Source organism: Oryctolagus cuniculus, chromosome 17 (genome assembly GCF_051225735.1).
Source record: "Oryctolagus cuniculus isolate XC-2025 breed Fujian yellow rabbit chromosome 17, ASM5122573v1, whole genome shotgun sequence".
Lineage (NCBI taxonomy): Eukaryota > Metazoa > Chordata > Mammalia > Lagomorpha > Leporidae > Oryctolagus > Oryctolagus cuniculus.
The window spans coordinates 14194379-14213283 of record NC_142883.1 but is presented as its reverse complement, the minus strand read 5'-3'; the positions used below and the strand labels follow the sequence as shown (position 1 = coordinate 14213283).

At 51.9% G+C, this 18905-nt stretch overlaps 1 protein-coding gene across 2 annotated transcripts; it reads left to right on the top strand.

The window, feature by feature from the left end:
* Window positions 1-2462: 2462 nt before the first annotated feature.
* On the top strand, window positions 2463-16270 carry MILR1 (mast cell immunoglobulin like receptor 1). Of its 2 annotated transcripts, XM_008271717.5 has the most exons (7): window positions 2463-2533; window positions 2619-2660; window positions 4049-4327; window positions 10528-10650; window positions 13767-13856; window positions 15258-15326; window positions 15583-16270. In XM_008271717.5, the coding sequence occupies exons 1-7, from the start codon at window positions 2479-2481 to the stop codon at window positions 15648-15650; spliced, it is 726 nt and encodes a 241-aa protein (XP_008269939.1). In that variant the 5' UTR covers window positions 2463-2478; the 3' UTR covers window positions 15651-16270. The 2 variants fall into 2 exon arrangements, with proteins under 2 accessions (XP_008269939.1, XP_089172922.1); XM_089316796.1 differs by lacking the exons at window positions 13767-13856; window positions 15258-15326; window positions 15583-16270 and adding an exon at window positions 11420-11657.
* Window positions 16271-18905: the final 2635 nt, after the last annotated feature.

The window sequence follows — 18905 nt, the reverse complement described above, 5'->3', positions numbered from 1 at the left end:
GATCACTGTGATCAAGTGATCTTTCACAATTTCCCTTTCTCCTTGACACCAGCCTGGTGATGTAGATAAGGAAGTCCCTGCAGCTCTTCTCAAAACATTTTTGCTTTTCTGGGTGTCTTTGACCGAATTCCTTGTCATATAACGTTCCTTTCCAGCACTGGGCAGTAGAGCTCTCTGGAGGCAGGTGCGGGGGACGGAAGATCGTCATCCAAGCTGTCATCCCTTGTTATTGAACATGGAGAGTTGTCCCCCACTTTTAATATTATAACTAAATTTCAGTGAACATCCTTGTGGCCAGACTTTTGCAGATATCTGTGATGGATCAAGAGGGTTTTTTTTTTTTTTAAAGTTCACTTTATTTTTTTTTTATCTGACAGGTAGAGTTATAGACAGTGAGATAGAGAAAGACAAAGATAAAGGTCTTCCTTCCATTGGTTCACTCCCCAAATGGCTGTCATAGCCAGAGCTGCGCCGATCCGAAGCCAGGAGCCAGGTGCTTCTCCTGGTCTCCCATGTGGGTGCAGGGCTCAAGCACTTGGGCCATCCTCCACTGCCTTCCCGGGCCACAGCAGAGAGCTGGACTGGAAGAGGAGCAACTGGGACTAGAACCAGGCGCCCATATGGGATGCCGGCGCCACAGGTGGAGGATTAGCCAAGTGAGCCACAGTGCCAGCCCCAAGGATCAAGAGGATTTTAGAAACAGAACTGCTGGTGACTCAACAGTGTGCACACACCTCTGCGGGGCAGTGGGCCTGCTGAGGTTGCTATTATATCTTAATGTTAGCCGTCGCAAAGCACACCGGACACCGGAGTAAGGGAAAGGGTTTATTGGGGAACACCCTACAGACCGGAGAGAAGGGGCGGCGAAGGAAAAAGAGAGAAAGAGACTATAAGAGAGAAACAGAGAGGAGAGGAGCTAGCAAGGAGAGAAGAGAGAGCAGAGGAGAGGAGAGAGGCGAGCAGAGCCAAGAGAGAAGAACCAAGAGCCCAGAGGAGGAGGCTAGAGAGAGGAACTGAGAGAGAGCAGGAGAGAAGGGGTAAGAGAGAGCACGTGTTCAGGAACAGGCCCTTTTACAATTTTGCCTGAGGGCGGGTGGGGAAGCAGGAGCAGCGAATCCCATTAGGATGGGGGTGGAGCCTGGCTCAGGTAGCTGGGCCATGCCGCCTCCTGGCTACAACTGCGCCAGTTTCCTAACAGTTGCAAAATTTCCTAAGTACTCAGGGGTTGGCGGTGACAGCTGAGAATGGGTTTCCCCCATATCTGGAAGGAGGGGATGAACCCAGGTGAGCCCAGGTCCATGAGGAGTGATTAGGTGATGCCTTCAGTCCTCACTTAACGCAGCCCTGCCCACTCAGCTTCCTGTTTCTTCTCTTGGTTGATCCATTGCCTCCTGTATGGGTTGACCAGCTGTCCTGCCCACCTGTTCCCATGGTCCCTTCTTGTATCTTCCAGGTAGCCTCTGTTCCATCACAGAGTGGCTCTGCCCGTTCAGTTTCAAAGACTGACCAGATTCACTCAGGATCTTAGCCCTGTTTCGCCCACCCGTTCTGGCACGGGAGGGCTTGCTGTAATCACAACTCCTGTGGCTCCCTGACTCAGGAATCACTGAGACAACACAGACTTCTGGAAATCTTTCTCAACCTTGACCGTGCAAAACAATTGCTTGCTTGGCATCCTTGTGGAGAAATCCCAGAGGCCTAGGAGGCGACATCTTGCCTCACAGTGGAGACACTAACATCCCACGTGATAGTATCCAGGGGCGACACCCAGCTCCGGCTGCCGACTCCAGCCTCCTGCTAATGCAAACCGTGGAAGGCAATTGTGATGGCTCCAGCTGCTGGATTCCTGCACCCACTCAAGACCTGAATACAATTCCTGGGTCTTGGCTTCTTCCTGGTGTCTGGGGAGGGCCAGCAAATGGGAGCTCTCTCTCTCTCTCTCTCTCTCTCTCTCTTTCTCTTGCACTGTTTCTCTGCCTCTTGAAGAAGTACATTTTTAAAAATTGAAAAATTAAAAGAAATCCGAGTTCCACATTTCAACCCTGGCAAGTCTGGAGCGGGCAAGGAACCGGCACTTAACAAAAGCAGGCATTTCTGACGCCACATTGGTGCGTGTGCACTTGAGACAGTCGACATTTGCCTCCAAAGACTTAACCACACTTCCGTGAAACTCCCGAGTCCAGAGAGAGAGAGATGATCAGGTGGGTTTCTGCAGGAACACAGGACAGTCCGTTATTTTCTTTTTCCCATGGTCCACATCGCCAGCCAGCCGGAGTTAGAGGCCACCTACCGCACTGCTTTCTTACGAAACTCACAGAAGAGCGCAGCTTGGTTGAACCCCTGGTCCATCAGGCAAAGCTGGTCCCTACCCTCTGATTCCCCTCACTCTGCAGAGGGGGAAGTTCGCTCGGTGACTCACCACTTTCGATTGTGCCATCCAGCCTCCTCTGCCCTCCTCTCTCGATTTCACCAGGGAGAATGCGGAGCCGGGTGAACAGTCTGCTCTTCTGGGGCATTTTTTCGTCTGTGACATGTAAGCCACTGATCGTTTTAAAGCCGGATCTCCAAACGAAAAACGTAGGAGACGATCTTTCTCATGCTCCTTTTCTCTCTTTCAGTTCAAAAATATGCACTGGACTGTGGGATAATGAAATCAAACAGTAAGTTGCATTTACTTCTCTCTTACTTGCACTTCTTCCCTGAAATGGTGGGACGGTCGGCTTCGGACGTGTGGCTAGCTCTGTGTTTTTAGATGAACACCCAAAGAGCAAAGCCCTTTCATCCACCTCCTGCTTACCGTAAAATGGTTTTAGGGAAGCAGTTGGAGCATAGATTGTCTTTAGAATAAAATTTGTCTAACTTCTTCTGTTGTATTAAAATGGTTATTTATTTGAGATGAGGAGAGGGAGAGGGAGAGGGGAGAGAGAAGAGAGAGAGAAGGAAACAGAGCTCCCATCTGCCTGTCATCCTCCAAGTGTCAACAGGGGCTGGGCCAGGCCAGAGCCAGGAGACTAGAATTCCATCCAGGCCTCCCCTGTGGGTGGCAGGAACCCCACTGCTTGAGCCATCACAGGCCACCTCCCAAGGTATGCGTCCGCAGGAAGCTGGAATTGGGAGCCAGAACTGGTGCTCAATCCCAGGCACTCTGATACAGATACCCCTATCTTGATTGGTGACTTTACCAATACGTCAAATGCCTACCCCTGTTGTTTTTAAGTAGAAAAACCAATGCATGATCACTTTAAAATAATTCAAGCAATGCTAGAAGTACACACTGGGTGGGGCCGGTGCTGTGGCATCTGTGGTGCCGGCATCCCATGTGGGTGCCGGTCCGTGTCCTGGCTGCTCCTCTTCCGATCCAGCTCTCTGCTGTGGCCTGGGAAAGCTGTGTAAGATGGCCCAAGTCCTTGGGCCCCTGTACTCATGTGGGAGACCCGGAGCTCCTGGCTCCTGGCTTTGGATCAGCTCAGCTCCAGCCATTGTAGCCATTTGGGGAGTGAGCCAGTGGATGGAAGACCTCTCTCTCTGCCTCTCCCTCTCTCTGTCTGTAATTCTGCTTCTCAAATAATAAATAAAATCTTTAAAAAAAAAAAAAGAAATATGCACTGGGAGATAGTCTACCTTTGGTCCCAATGCTGGCCCTACCCTTTGCCAGCTGGCAGCCTGGGCATGCGATGCGACTCCTCTGTAAGTAGGGTAATAAAAGCCCCTCCCTGGAAGGGCTGTTTGAGGACTGAAGGAGACACTCCTCATTCCTCAGCATCTATGAAGCCATCAATAAGTGCCAGCAGGGGTGGGTAAGATGTCACTTGAGACACCCATAACCCATATTGGAGTGAAGAATTTGATCAAGTCTATGCGTGGGTCTCTGTGAAGAGCCTCTGTAGACACTAAGCTTCCTCCCACACTGGTCAGTATGGCAAGAAACACTTCCCATAGAAAAGCTCACCAGGTGTAGTGACCCCATAAGAATGTGGCTACATGGCCACTGCATTGTTATCGACGGATTTTAACAAAGATTTTTTTCTTGTGTCATTTTGTTTTCCAGAATTCCCTTCTCCAACTTTGAAAGCAGAAACCACAGTGGTCACAAAGGGTCAAAATGTATCTCTGTTTTGTTCCCACAAGAACAAATCACTGGAAATCACCTATTCGCTGTTTTTGAATAAGACCCTTGTGGGTGACAAGACTGGAAAAGTGGACCGCATGGTTTTTCACAGAATCATCTCAGAAGCCAAGGACTTGGGCCCCTACAAATGCAAGACAAGTGTTTTCAACTGTACCAAGAATGGGACATACAGTCAGGAGCTCAAGTTCACAGTTATGAGTGAGTAGAGACTTACCTGTTGCTTTGGGCCTGGTGATTTATGGGATTCCTTTTGTTCTGCAAAAGGGCTCTCCATGTTCCTTCTCACTCAAGAACCCAGAAAGTATCCCTGAGATCTTTAATCATTCATTTTACTTCTTCTTTCAAAGACTTTTGTATATTTCAGATAGTAGTCATATATCTTTGGGCAAACATCATAATCTCAACAATAAAATTGTTGAGATCTTCTCTAATTCTATGATTCCCATCAGGTAGGCGAAAATTCCTTTTTTTCTGAAGACCAGAGTAAGAAACCTGGAATCCATGCTGGGCCCTGTGAAGAGGTCTTTTAAGCCCCTGGCCTTTCCCATCTTCCTCCCCTTGCATCCGATGCCCCGTTTGCCCGTTCTCTCCCTGCCCAATCACATCTCTCACTTCTGTATTTTTCTTTCCCATCTTCTCAGCCCAAGCCTCTTACAGCCTAGCATTAATGAACACATCTGTGAAGGTGATTTTTTTTTTTTTTTTTGACAGATAGAGTTAGACAGTGAGGGAGAGAGACAGAGAGAAAGGTCTTCCTTCCGTTGGTTCACCCCCCAAATGGCTGCTATGGCTGGAGCTACGCAGATCTGAAGCCAGGAGCCAGATGCTTCCTCCTGGTCTCCCATGTGGGTGCAGGGGCCCAAGCACTTAGGCCATCCTCCACTGCCTTCCTGGGCCACAGCAGACAGCTGGACTGGAAGAGGAGCAACCGGGACTAGAACCCAGTGCCCATATGGGATGCCGGCACCACAGGTGGAGGATTAACCAAGTGAGCCACTGTGCCGGCCTGTGAAGGTGATCTTAATAATGAACTCCTGAGAGAATAAGGGTGGGCTTCCAGCTGCTACAGGCACCTGGATCTTCTCAGCACATGACCCTGACATCCTGATCAATGCCGAGTGACTCTGGGTCTGCCCTATCCAGTGCGGTGGCCCTAGCCACGTGTGACTTACATTTAAAATCGCAGTAATTAAAATCAGATGAAACTTAAAAATTCAGTGTCACAGTCTCAGTAGTCACATGTCTAATACTCAGTAGCCCTAGGCAGCTGGTGACTGCCACAGTGGAAAACACAGACAAAGGACATTTCCATCATTACAAACAGTTCCACGAGACGCTGCTGCCCTCGGTCAATGAGTCTTCGCTTTGTAGGTTATAACCATGTCATAATCTAATGTAGTGATGGATGCTTTCCCCAGAGAAACTCCGATAAGGCTCTAGATGCAAATGCGTGCAGATTTCAGAGGATGTCACGGGCTCTCGGTTAGAACCAACAGTCTTCAGACTCACCTGAGTAGAAGCCACAATTGTAAAAGGATTAATAAGAAGGGAGAATCCTTCTGCAAACATGCACTGGAATGCGGTGGCTAATGGGACAGCAATAGCTTAGAGGATAATATTCTGTTAGACTCCTGGCTGGGCCGGCAGCAAGTCCATGAATGCACCTGTTTTCTGTGCATCCTTTCCTGCAATTTGCTGGAACAATTACCCTGTCCTTCGGGTTGTTTCTGGTTTTAAAATGTTATCTTCAGTAAAGTCAGATCAATAGGTCCCTACTGAGTGCCTCCTCTGTGCAAGCAATTGTGCTTGTGAGATTTCAATGAAGTCTAAGAAATGGTCTTATACAAATGCATTCATCAGTGATCCTTTCAGCAAATGTTTAATGAGAACCCAGATGAGCCACGCCCTGGATACACACCGGTTCCTGCCTTTGAGGAGCTTACAGTCTAGTGGCAAGGACCCAAAACCATTAATCACCAACTGTGCTGGTTGTTGCCAAAGAAAAGAAACTGGCACAGTGATGGAGAGAAGTAAGGGATGGAGGAGGGACCTGCTTATGTGGGGCTGTTAGGGAAGGCCTTTCGGAGGGATGCTATTGAAATAAACCCTAAAGGGTGAGGAATTAGCATGTGGGGAGCCCATAGCATGCTCAGGGCTCCAATTTAGAAAAAGACCAGGCTGGGTGGAGACCTACAAAGAGGCCGGTATGGCTGAGGCTCAGACCAGGGGTGTGTGCCCCAAGAAGAGACGAGACAGGGGTCCAGGCAGGGAGGTCCTGGAGCAGTGGGAGGAGCTTGGACTCTCTTCCATGCGTATTGGCTGGGTGAGGGGGTATGAGGACTGAATTTATCATCCTTGGTGTTGATCATCCAAGGCAGTGCAGGGTAAGAGTAGCAGCTGGAGGTTGGCTGGGAGACTCCTGCAGTCACCCGGAAGAGGATGGCGGCTGGGGTCAGACGTGGAAGGATCCAGAGGAAGGGCCAGCAGGACTCGCTGACGGGTGAGAATCAGCGACAGATGGTGAGGATGGGGAGAGTCAAGAATGACTTCCAGATGTCTCACTCGGTCAGCTGAGCGTCACCTATTACAAAGGGGAACACGGAAGACGGGATGTTTGTCTTCCTCTGTCTCTCGAATGACAGACTAACTCGCAGATGAACTAGAATTCAGTTTCAAAGAGGTGTCTCTGAGACATCCAAGGGGATTGTGTCACAAGAGGTGGCAACAGTGGAGTGAGCATAAGGCCAAGAGCTAGAGGGGGAGAGGTGCGAGGCGGGGATGCCCTGGGAAGATCTGATGGAAAAGGTGGCCGCTGGACGAGCTCACAGGACTCCTCGGGATTTCTAAAGGAGGACTGACGTGTGGGAGAGCTGCGGCTGCTCCCCTGATTGCCATCCCTCTGAGAGCCTCCCCCGCCCTCGGGGAGTTCTCCATCTTCCCATCACCTGAGATACCAGCCCTTGGCCCGGTTCCAACCACCTCATCTCAGAGAGAAGTCCTTGCTCTCCTGCTTCCCCTTGAATGTCTGACCTCCTTCCCAAATATCACAGGAAGTAGATGTCCAGTCTGCAGGAAGAACATCCTCTTAGTGCTAGCGTTAGACAAGGTCGCCCTCTGCGGCCCCCATCACCAGGTGCCGTTCCCCAAGGATGCTGTCACGGGGATTCCTGACCCAGGGAAGGTTAGAGCAAGAAGATTCTGAATTGCTTTCTTTTAATTTATTTACACTTTGATTAGCATCTTTCATCTTTCATTCTTTCTGTGCCAAATTGCTATTGATAAAATAGGTAGACTCTGGGCTGGCGCCGCAGCTCACTTGGCTGATCCTCCACCTGTGGTGCCGGCACACCGGGTTCTAGTCCCGGTCGGGGCGCCGTATTCTGTCCCAGTTTCTCTGCTGTGGCCTGGGAAGGCAGTGGAGGATGGCTCAGGTGCTTGGGCCCTGCACCTGCGTGGGAGGCCTGGGGGAGGCGCCTGGCTCCTGGCTTCGGATGGGTGCAGCGCGCCGGCCATGGCGGCCATTTGAGGGGGGTAAACCAATGAAAAGGGAGGACCTTTCTCTCTCTCTCTCTCTCTCTCTCTCACTGTCTAACTCTGCCTATCAAAAAAAAAAATGTAGACTCCAGAGTCGTTCCTGATTTTGCCATTTACTAGCTGTGTGACCTTGGACAAGCTTCTTTTTTTTTCTTTTTTCTTTTTTTTAATATTTTTTAAAAAAATTTTTTTGACAGGTAGAGTGGACAGTGAGAGAGAGAGACAGGGAGAAAGGTCTTCCTTTGCCGTTGGTTCACCCTCCAATGGCCGCCGTGGCAGGTGCACCGCGCTGATCCGATGGCAGGAGCCAGGTGCTTCTCCTGGTCTCCCATGAGGTTCAGGGCCCAAGCACCTGGGCCATCCTCCACTGCACTCCCTGGCCACAGCAGAGAGCTGGCCTGGAAGAGGGGCAACCGGGACAGAATCCGGCGCCCCGACCAGGACTAGAACCCGGTGTGCCGGCGCCGTAAGGCGGAGGATTAGCCTAGTGAGCCGCGGCGCCGGCCTTGGACAAGCTTCTTAACCTCTCTGAAGCACAACCGGTTCCCCTTTGGAATGGGCGTGATACTACCCAGCTTGCAAACCCATGGGAAGGTCAGAGGGGCTCACACGAGTAGCAGTGCCTGGCATATGACAGATACTCAACAATTCTTCCTCTCAATAGCACATTTTGTTAATGAATCCTATTTTAACATGATATGGCCGGATTCCCTCACAAAAGAGAGGATGACTTCACAGAGTGTATCAGACCCACACATTTCCTGTGGAGCATTTCTCCTCAATCCTTATCAGGGTTACTTCTGCTTTTGGGGGGAACAGGAAGTTAACTCTGCAGATGAATTTACAAATAAAAATACAGTTAGATAAAATGGTATCTTTAGAAAGATAAAAATAAAATAAAAATAAAATGATATCTTTGGATTGAGAATAAAAGCAACTCTCCAACTTCATACTTGGTACTGGACCATCAACAAAAGTATACTTGCGGCCGGCGCTGTGGCTCACTAGGCTAATCCTCCGCCTTGCGGCGCCGGCACCCCGGGTTCTAGTCCCGGTCGGGGTGCCGGATTCTGTCCCAGTTGCCCCTCTTCCAGGCCAGCTCTCTGCTGTGGCCAGGGAGTGCAGTGGAGGATGGCCCAAGTGCTTGGGCCCTGCACCCTATGGGAGACCAGGATAGGTACCTGGCTCCTGCCATCGGATCAGCGCGGTGCGCTGGCTGCAGCGTGCCGGCCGCGGCGGCCATTGGAGGGTGAACCAACGGCAAAGGAAGACCTTTCTCTCTGTCTCTCTCTCTCACTGTCCATTCTGCCTGTCAAAAAAAAAAAAAAAAAAAGTATACTCGCTATCAAAAATAAAGATTGTGGGGCCGGCTCTGTGGCATAGTGGACTAAGCCTCTGCCCGAGGCACTGGCATCCCATATGGACACCGGTTTGTGTCCCAGCTGCTGTTCTTTTGCCCCAGCTCTCTGCTGTGGCCTGGGAAAGCAGTGGAGGGTAGCCCAAGTGCTTGGGCCCCTGAACCCACATGGGAGACCTGGAGGAAGCTCCTGGCTCCTGGCTTCGGATTGGCACAGCTCGGGCCGTTGTGGCCTTTTGAGGAGTGAACCAGCAGATGGAAGACCTTTCTCTCTGTCTCTCCTTCTCTCTGTCTGTAACTCTGCCTCACAAATAATAAATAAATAAAATCATTTAAAAAGATTAATTTAAAAATAAGTAAATAAATAAATATTGTGAATGCCATGAAAAACAAACTTGCACTCCAAATCTTCAAAGGCAGAGACAGGCTCCACCCTCTGACTTCCTCGGCACTGGCTGCTGTCTTGTTCCCTGGGGTCAGCCACAAACCAGGCCAGCATGGCTAAGGGATTTGCCAGGAAACACCCAGGCCCTTCTGGCGCTTAGACCCCGGGAAATGTGCACTCCCCCTGCTCCGTCTGTGAAATGCCACGCTGTGCTTCTGGCCCTTGTGGGAACCTGGCGGGAGGTGGACTTGGTCATGATTTCCGAACTCCCCTGACCAACAAGCAGAGTCCCTGAGCAGCAGGTGTCTGTGGCAGGCCAGGGATGCGGGCTCTCAGGAGACAGCCATGGCCACCCTCCCTGGAACTCTGCACACGGTAATGTAAAGAAGGCTGTGTGGTGACCTGAGAACCCTGTTCTTCCGTTAGGTAGCAAGTCAGAAATTTAGCCTGTGTGTGTGTGTGTGTGTGTGTGTGTGAGAGAGAGAGAGAGAGAGAGAGAGAGAGAGAGAGAGAGAGGGAGAGAGAGAGAGAGACAGGCCTGAAGCCCAGCACCCTCTGCGGAAGCTCCAGAAGCCCAGCGTCTTGCACTTCTAAGTCCTGCCCAGACCCTGATAACCTCCCAGGTGGTCTTAGCCCTGCCCCCAAGGAAAGCTCCCAGGAGAACTCCCTCCTCAGCACCAAATGGGCTCCCTGACCTGGTAACACAGGGCAATAAAACCTTCACAGGCAGCCCTAAGGGCAGCCCCTCTGCTCTGCTCCCACCAACAAATCTGGGGAGGATTTTGCTAATGTTCACCCAACAAACCCTTCTAGGACTCTCCATCCTTTGTCCTGGAGGAGAGGGGGCGGTGGGTAAACAGACTCCCTTAAAAACCCAGGGAGTCCAAACAGACTGCGGGCTCAGCCCTCTGCCTCTCTGCTGAGCCGCTTCCTGGCCTGCCCAGGTGTGTTCTCTCCATTCAACCAGGTAACCTCACTCTCCCCCAGTCCAAGCGACTGGGCGCTCTCTGTCCCTTCCGTTCTGACACGGATGCCCTACCCCCAATAAAGCCTTATCACTCTGTTCTCGGTCTCACGCCTGAATTCTTTCTTGAAGACAATAACCCCATGGCTTTCCTCCAGTGAAGCTTCCAGAAGACTCTTGTCCCTTATGCCTGCGGCTGCTGCTGCCCGGGTTACTCCTGCTGCTGTCACTGGCCGTGGTCCTAATGCTGCTGTTTTGGATTCGACGAAAACACAAAGCAAGTAAGTTCTTCAGGCACCCGCTTGCCACTGTTTTTCCATGGGTTTTGGAGACAGGGCAAGGAGGAAGGGGGCGGGGGATCAGAAACGGGCTGGGGAGAAAAGGAAGAGAGGTGATGAGGAGGGCGAGGCAGGGCTGGGTAAATGAAGGCACTGTGCCTGCCGTTCCCACCCAGCGCGGTGCTCCCGTCCCCAGACAAAACCTGTGCCCGCTGACGTTGCAGCCTGGCCAGTCCCACGGGTCCTGCACTGAGAATGAGCCATCTGACTTGGCATTTTGTTGTCCCCATCTCAAAAGTCCTAGTAAGAGGCCGGCGCCGTGGCTCAATAGGCTAATCCTCCACCTTGCGGCGCCGGCACACCGGGTTCTAGTCCCGGTTGGGGTGCCGGATTCTGTCCCGGTTGCCCCTCTTCCAGGCCAGCTCTCTGCTGTGGCCAGGGAGTGCAGTGGAGGATGGCCCAGGTGCTTGGGCCCTGCACCCCATGGGAGACCAGGAAAAGCACCTGGATCCTGGCTCCTGCCATCGGATCAGCGCGGTGCGCCGGCTGCAGCGGCGGCCATTGGAGGGTGAACCAACGGCAAAGGAAGACCTTTCTCTCTCTGTCTCTCTCTCTCACTGTCCACTCTGCCTGTCAAAAAAATTAAAAAAAAAAAAAAAAAAAAAAAGTCCTAGTAAGGAGCCAGCACTGTGGTGCAGCGGTTAAACTGCTGCCTGCGACGCTGGCATCTCATATGAGGGTCTAAGTCCCAGCCGCTCATCTTCTGACCCAGCTCCCTGCTAATGCACCTGGGAAAACAGCAGAAGGATGGCCCAAGCGCTTGGGCCCCTGCGCCCACATGGGAGACCTGGATGGAGTTCCAGAGCCCTGGTTTCAGCCTAGCCCAGCCCTGACTGTTGCAGCCTCTGAGGAGCGAACCAGCAAACGGAAGATTGATCTCTCTCTCCCTCTGTAACTCTGCCTTTCAAATAGATTAATAAACCTTAAAAAAAAAAAAAAAAAAAAAAAAAGCTCATTCATGGCCTCCATAAAAGCAATTACACCTGTCACGCATCAAGTCTTATGACCGCCTTTGGCTAAATTCCCAGGGCGGCCTTCTCACTTGGCTCACAGGGTGAAGCACTACCAAGGCGCGTACATCAGGAGCTGGCACTGTGGCGTAGCAGGTAAAGCATCTGCAGTGCTGGCATCCCATATGGGCGCAGGTTCAAGTCCTGGCTGGTCCATTTCCAATCCCACTCTCTGCTGTGGCCTGGGAAAGCAGTAGAAGATGGCCCAAGTCCTTGGGCCCCTGCACCTGCCTGGGAGACTGCAAAAAGCTTCTAGCTCCTGGGTTCGGATCGGCACAGCTCCAGCCATTGCAGCCATCTGGGGAGTGAGCCAGGGATGGAAGACCTCTCTCTCTGTCTTTCTCTCTCTGCCTCTGCCTCTCTGTAACTCTGCCTTTCAAATCAATCAATCAATTTTTTTTTCTTAAAAAAAAAAAGATTGCACAGCAGACAGTTGAGAGGCAAGCGGAGGGGCATCAGACAGGCTTCTGTGACTCTCTGAGCCTCAGCTTTCTGACCTGAGGAATGGGGCCATGGAGGCACTGGCAGAACTGGCTCTCTGTCTCAAATGATTCATCTTAGTCCCCAGGCTCCCTCCATCTTTCAAGTCGTAACTGAGAGAGGTCAGGGATTCTTTTTTTTTTTTTTTTTTTTTTTTTGACAGGCAGAGTGGACAGTGAGAGAGAGAGACAGAGAGAAAGGTCTTCCTTTTGCCGTTAGTTCACCCTCCAATGGCCGCCGCGGCCAGTGCGCTGCGGCCGGTGCACCGCGCTGATCCAATGGCAGGAGCCAGGTACTTATCCTGGTCTCCCATGGAGTGCAGGGCCCAAGCACTTGGGCCATCCTCCACTGCACTCCTGGGCCAAAGCAGAAAGCTGGCCTGGAAGAGGGGCAACCGGGACAGAATCCGGCGCCCCAACCGGGACTAGAACCCCGTGTGCTGGTACCGCAAGGCGGAGGATTAGCCTAGTGAACCGCAGCGCTGGCCGTCAGGGATTCTGTTAACAGAAATTTTGAAAATAAATGGGAACATTTTATACATCACTTTTAGATTTATTTGAAAGTCAGAGTTACAAACAGAAAGGGAGAGACAGATACCTCCTATCCGCTGGTTCACTCCCCAGATGATTGCAACGGCCAGAGCTGGGCTGACCTGAAGCCAGGAGGCAGGAGCTTCATTGGATTCCTCCATGTGGGTGCAGAGGCCATCCTTTGCTGCTCTCCCAGGTGCATTAGCAGGGAGCTGGGTTGGAAGTGGAGCAGCTAGGACTCGAACTGGCACCCATATAGGATGGCACTACAGACAGTGACTTTACCCACTGCGCCACAGCACTGGCCTCCGTCTTATACATCTTTTTTTTTTTAAGATTTATTTATTTATTTGAAAGTCATAGTTAACATAGAGAGAGAAGGAGAAGCAGAGAGAGAGATCTTCCATCTGCTAGTTCACTCCCCAATTGGCTGCAACAGTCAGAGCTGCGCCAATCTGAAGCCAGCAGCCAGGAGCTTTCTCCGGTCTCCCATGTGGGTGCAGGGGCCCAAGCACTTGGGCCACCTTCTACTGCTTTCCCAGGCCACAGCGGAGAGCTGGATCAGAAGTGGAGCAGCCAGGACTAGAACCGGCGCCCATATGGGATGCTGGCACTGCAGGCGGAGGATTAACCTACTGTGCCACAGCACTGGCCCCCGTCTTATACATCTTAAAACCATGTCTTGATCGCTGGCCAGAGCTAGACTAGAACTTGGCTGGGTTGCTTACTATCTCTTAAAGATATTACAAAGCTTTGCTTTGGACAGACTGTTCTCTTCAGCAAAGGAAAGATAAGCTGGCCATTTCTGGAAGCCTCTGACAGGCAGAGGGCACTCCTGGTGGAGCCAGGGCTGTGGGCAGGTGCTGCAGACCGATCCCTGGGCAGCTCACGGCTGTCCTCCGCTGGGCGCCGGCACAGGCCGTGGGAGCGGGTCCGCCCTTCTTCAGCACTTTGCTTGGGTTCTGCTCCTTGGCAGAGGAGATGAGAACAATGAGGCTGGGTCGGGTTTAATTTGTTGATTGTATCCCAACTCCTGCAGGAAAAGCTGAGAGAGAGAATGCGCTCGTGGACCAGGAAACTACCCCCGAGGAAACCGACATATACGTAAATGTCTGTAAGCCTCCAGCAGGTGAGAGAACGTTGATGGGTGTTTTGATTGGCTTCTGGTCTTGTCTATATTTTGTTTTGTGGTACAAGCATCTGGGTAAGGGAAGTAGGTTACGATGACTTCCCGGCCCCTGACATCTGCCCCTGAATGCTTCCACAGGTGCTCCACGTGTGTGCTCACACCGAGACAAGTGGCAGCTTGTCTCAGACGTGCCGCTGGACACCAGGGTCTTTTTTTAGATGCAGACAAATGGAAAGACAGAGAGAGGAGGAAGAGAGAGAGAGAGACAGAGAGAGAGCGCGCTCCCATCTGCTGATTTACTCCACAAATGCCCTCAACAGCTAGGGCTGGATTGGGGCTGAAGCCGGGAGCCAGGAACTCAGTTCAGGTCTCCCACGTGGGTGGCAAGAACTCAATTCCTTGAGCCACCCCTGAGAGTCAGCATTAGCAGGAAGCTGGAATCGGGAGTGGAGCTGGAACGCAAACCTAGGCACTCTGGTGTGGAATAAGGGACTCTTCGCTGTTGGGCCAAATGCCAGGCCCCTTGGAGATTGTTTATATCAGTTCAGAATGATCTGTATTGTGTCCCAGTCTTTCATGATAGCTTTTTATTTAAAAAGTATTTATTTTTATTTATTTGAAAGGCAGAGTGACCACACACACACACAGGGATTGACAGATCTTCCGTTTGCTGGTTCACTCCCCAAATGGCTGCAATGTCCAGGCCAGGGCCAGTCCAAAGCCAGGAGCCCGTAACTCCATCTAGGTCTCCTACATGGGTGGCAGGGGACCAAGGACTTGTGCTATCTTATCTTACACTGGTTTTCTAAGTACATGAGCAGGAAGCTGGATCAGAAATGGAACAGCTGGGACTTGAACCAGCGCTCTGATATGGGATGCTGGCATGGCAGGTGGTAGCTTAACCTACTGTGCCACAACGCTGGCTCCTATTTATTTTAATTGACAAATAAAAATTGTATACATATGTAAAATTTGTCCTGGGTCACGTGCTGTTTTGAAATGTGTATACATTGTGAAATGGCTAACATGTATTAACTCACATGCCTATCATTTGTTTTGTGGTAAGAGCATTTAAAATCTGTTCCCTCAGCAGTGTTCCAGAACCCACATTGTCATTAGCTATAGGCACCATGCGGTACAACACATGGTCATCTCTCACAGCTGGCGTCATGGCTGCCACACGGAGACTGGGATCCAAGCCTGGGCCAGCTGTGGGAGTCATGGCAGCCAGCGCTGGCGGAGCGCCCAGCACGTTCGCAACTTCTCCCACTCCCATTGCACAAAGGAGGCGTGGGCGCCCCGCTTGGAATCCAGCACTGTCTGCAGGGGCCTCTGCGCCACCACCCCAGTGTGGTCAGAGGCTCAGAGAGTTGGCCCGGTAACACTTTGTCTTTTGTCCAGGGACTGGACCCTCCCCGGAGATACATTACGCCACCCCCAACTTCCACGCGTTGGAAACAGAAAGGCAAGGTGAGCCACGGTGTGCTGCTGGGGAGAGGCAGCAGGTGTGGTGCCACCACCCCAAGGAGCCTTGGGAGCCCATGCGTGGGTGCCAGGGAGCAATGGGCCCATCCCGGGAACCCGGTGGGGGGCCAGCACCACAGCTGCCGGCAAATCTTAGAGGAGACGGGAGCGGCGGGGGTCCTGGGAATGGGATTTCGGTTTTTGAGAGTCTCTCTGGACCATATTCTATACTTACTGAATTATTTTCCCTTTTATGTTTCAGAGACCTATGATTATTGTACAGCTGAGTATATCTATTTAAATATAATGACGCAAAGAGCAGGCACTTAGCCAAGCTCTCGGGATGCCCCACATCAGTTCCAGGCTCTAGCTCCTGACTCCAGTTTCCTGCCAGTGTGGATCCTGAGAGGCAGTGGTGATGGCTCGAGTAATTGGGCCCCTGCCACCCTCACGGGAGCCCTGACCCAGCCTTGGCTAATGCAGGCACTTGTGTAGTGAACCAGTGAATGAAAGATCTGTCTCCCAAATTAAAAAAAAAAAATTAATAAGTTAATTTAAAGAAACAGACTACATCGCATGGTCAGATGCTTCTTATGCAGGTGACTTACATGAAGAAAAAGCAAACGCGTTTGACACTTAAAAATGTGCAATCCCGGAGCCGGCGCTGTGACGTAGCGGGTAACGCCGGCTCCCCACGTGGGCGCTAACACACCTGGGAAGGCAATGGAAGGTGGTCCAAGCGCTTCGGCCCCTGCACCTCACCCATATGAGAGACCCGGAAGAAGCTCCTGGCTCCTAGCTTCTGCTCGGGCCGGCCCCGGCAGATGTGACCGTTTGGGGAGTGAACCAGTGGATGGAAGACCTCTCTCTCTCTCTCTCTCTGTCTCTCCTTCTCTCTCTGTAACTCTGCCTTTCAAACAAATAAATAAATAAAGCAAGCAAGCAAGCAAGCAATGTTTAGGCCACTGTGTTGTTCAACAGCGCCTCCTAGAGGCAGTACCGTGATCAGGTTTCCTGCTGCTTTGAATGCCACCAGGGGAGCATCCACTCCAGCTGTCAGAGCAGACACCACTGAGGTGTCTCCGCCGGTGCCTCCGCCCCAATGCACTTGAATGCAGCCTCCCCTAACAAAGTCGCACTAACTCGCTTCCTGCTCTGAGCAGTCTCTCTCCTCAATATGGGGCACAGATCCTGGTATCAAGCAGATATTTCCCATAACCCAGCAGTGTCCAATAGAAATAGAATGAGCCCACAACGGCACTTTAACATTGTTCTAGTCGTCACAATTTTAAAACGTGAAAATAAACAGGTGACGTTACTCGGACTCATCCATTTTATTTAACCCAGTATGAGCATATCCAAGATTTCTGTGTGTCACTAGCCCTGTTTCACCCGGAAGGGAGCATTGCTTCTGAGTGTGTTGGAGCACTCAGCCGTGGACCCCCTGGGGCTCCAGCTTCAAGGAGCCATCAGCAGGCAGGACCAGCGCCAGGTGTCTTTGACCTGACCCCACGCCTGGATACCCGATCCAATCTCCCGTCTCCCACCCACGAGTCTCAGCCCCACTTCCCAGGTGCTCCCCCACTCCTGGCAGAGGCACAGCCCTCTGTAGACAGGCCATGTCTTGGATGGCAGGGATTGTCCTAATCCGCCTGGCAAGGGGAGAAGGGTTGGAGCTGAAAGACAACCAGCCAAGTATTGGGTAGCAAATCGAGTGCTGGCTGCAGGGCAGCGGCGGGAAGAGAAGCGACTGCCTCTTGGTACAGAGCCTCTGTCTGGGAAGAGGAAAAGAATTCGGCAGACGGGCGGTGGTAATGGCTGCACAACCACATGCATATTTAATGAGTTACAGTGGTAAATTTTACAGTACCTATGTTTGACCATGATACCAACAACAAAGTACAGTGAAGCACCCGCCACCCTGTGAGGCTCTCTGACCGGGGGGAACAAGGCCACTTCTGCGGGCCTGGAGGACCCAGGGAGCCAGCGGGTTTAAGGCTCCAAGGCCAAGGCCGACCCCTTCCCGGCCAGCACCCCTGAACTTGAGCCTCTCAGTTTTCACTCCGGTTCTTGCCTCCCACAGAGGAAAGAATTCTGAGTGGAGACGAGCAACAGGTCAGGGAATAAATATATTCCCACATCAGGGTGGGCCATGCACAAGGAGAAACTGCACAGTGGGCCAGGGGGCTGCCCATGAGACACAGAGTGGTACCTCCAAGTGCGGTCCGTCGCAAGAAGAGGCCTCTCCCCCAGGCTCAGCCTCTTTCATGATGAACCACCAGGGTGGGGTCTACGTGCACCCTGGTCCTAGAAGAGACAGGTGCACCCTGGGAAGGCGGGCAGCGCAAGCCGACTGTTAAAGAGATAGGGTTTCCTTGCAGGGCTGTAAGAATTCCAGCTCGCCTGAGCCTTAACCCTGTGTGTTGCACCTCCCTTCCATCACAGCCTGGACCTGACCTTGAGCAGAGCCTGCAAAGCTTTGGCTGTGGGAGCAGAGGGTGCCTTAAAGGCCAACAGAGCCCTGGAGCCCTGGAGGTTTCCCAGCTGGCCCTGAATCCGGAGCCTCTCATTTGTGCCTTGCAAAGCTTCTCATGCAGTTAACAGAAGCCAGCCAACTCCACAACCCACATAATTACCGTGAACCCAAACCTTTCAAGTGCTAAAACTATTGTGTAAGCCAGTGCTTCACTGTGCCCCCACGCCACGCGGCCCCTGGCAGGGCCCATCTTGGTTGCTGTCTGCTGATGGCCCTCCCCAGCCCTCCCCACCGAGCAATTCTGTTCCCCAGGCTGCTTCCCAAGGCCTCCTGACCCCACCTTCGCCTGGGCTAGCTCTGAAAACAGAGCTCCATGCCAGGCCTTCTGCGCAAATAATTGATTTGGGAGGTGACCCCAGAGAACAGGTATGACAGGCTGCAGGAACAGCCAAGACAAGGAGACTTTTTTTGTTTTTAAAGATTTATTTATTTGAAAGGCAGAGTTACAGAGAGAGAGAGAGAGAGAGAGACAGATCTTCTATTTGCTGGTTCAATCCCAACAGCCAGGGCTGGGTCATGCAGAAGCCAGGAGCCAGGAGCTTCATCCTGGCCTCCCATGTGGGTGGCAGGGGCCGGAGCACTGGGGCCATCTTCCCCTGCTTTTACCAGGCACATTAGCAGGGAGCTGGATTAGAAGTGGAGCAGCTGGGACTTGAATCAGCACTTGTAAGAGATGCCGGCATTACAGGCAGCACTTTGAACCAATGCTGGCCAGTTGTTTTTTTTTGTTTTGTTTTGTTTTTTGTTTTTTTTTTTTTTTACGATTTATTTATTTGAAAGGCAGGGGGACAGAGAGGGATAGAGAAGTCTTCTATCCACTAGTTCACTCTCCAAATGGCTACAATGGCCAGGGCTGGGCCAAGCCAAAGCCGGGAACCAGGAGCTTCCTCTGGGTCTTCCAGGTGGGTGCAGGGGCCCAAGCACTTGGGCCATATTCTGCTGTTTTTCCAGGCACGTTAGCAGGGAGCTGGATTGGAGGCAGAGCAGCTGGGACTCAAACTGGCATTCTGATATGAGATTCCCGCTGCACCACAACGCTGGCCCCAAGG

Coding starts and splice junctions, on each gene's coding strand:
- MILR1 (XM_008271717.5), top strand. CDS start 2,479: ATGCGGAGCCGGGTGAACAGTCTGCTCTTCTGGGGCATTTTTTCGTCT. Junction 13,857..15,257: donor TGTCTGTAAGCCTCCAGCAG/GTGAGAGAACGT, acceptor TCTTTTGTCCAG/GGACTGGACCCTCCCCGGAG. Junction 15,327..15,582: donor GTTGGAAACAGAAAGGCAAG/GTGAGCCACGGT, acceptor TTTATGTTTCAG/AGACCTATGATTATTGTACA.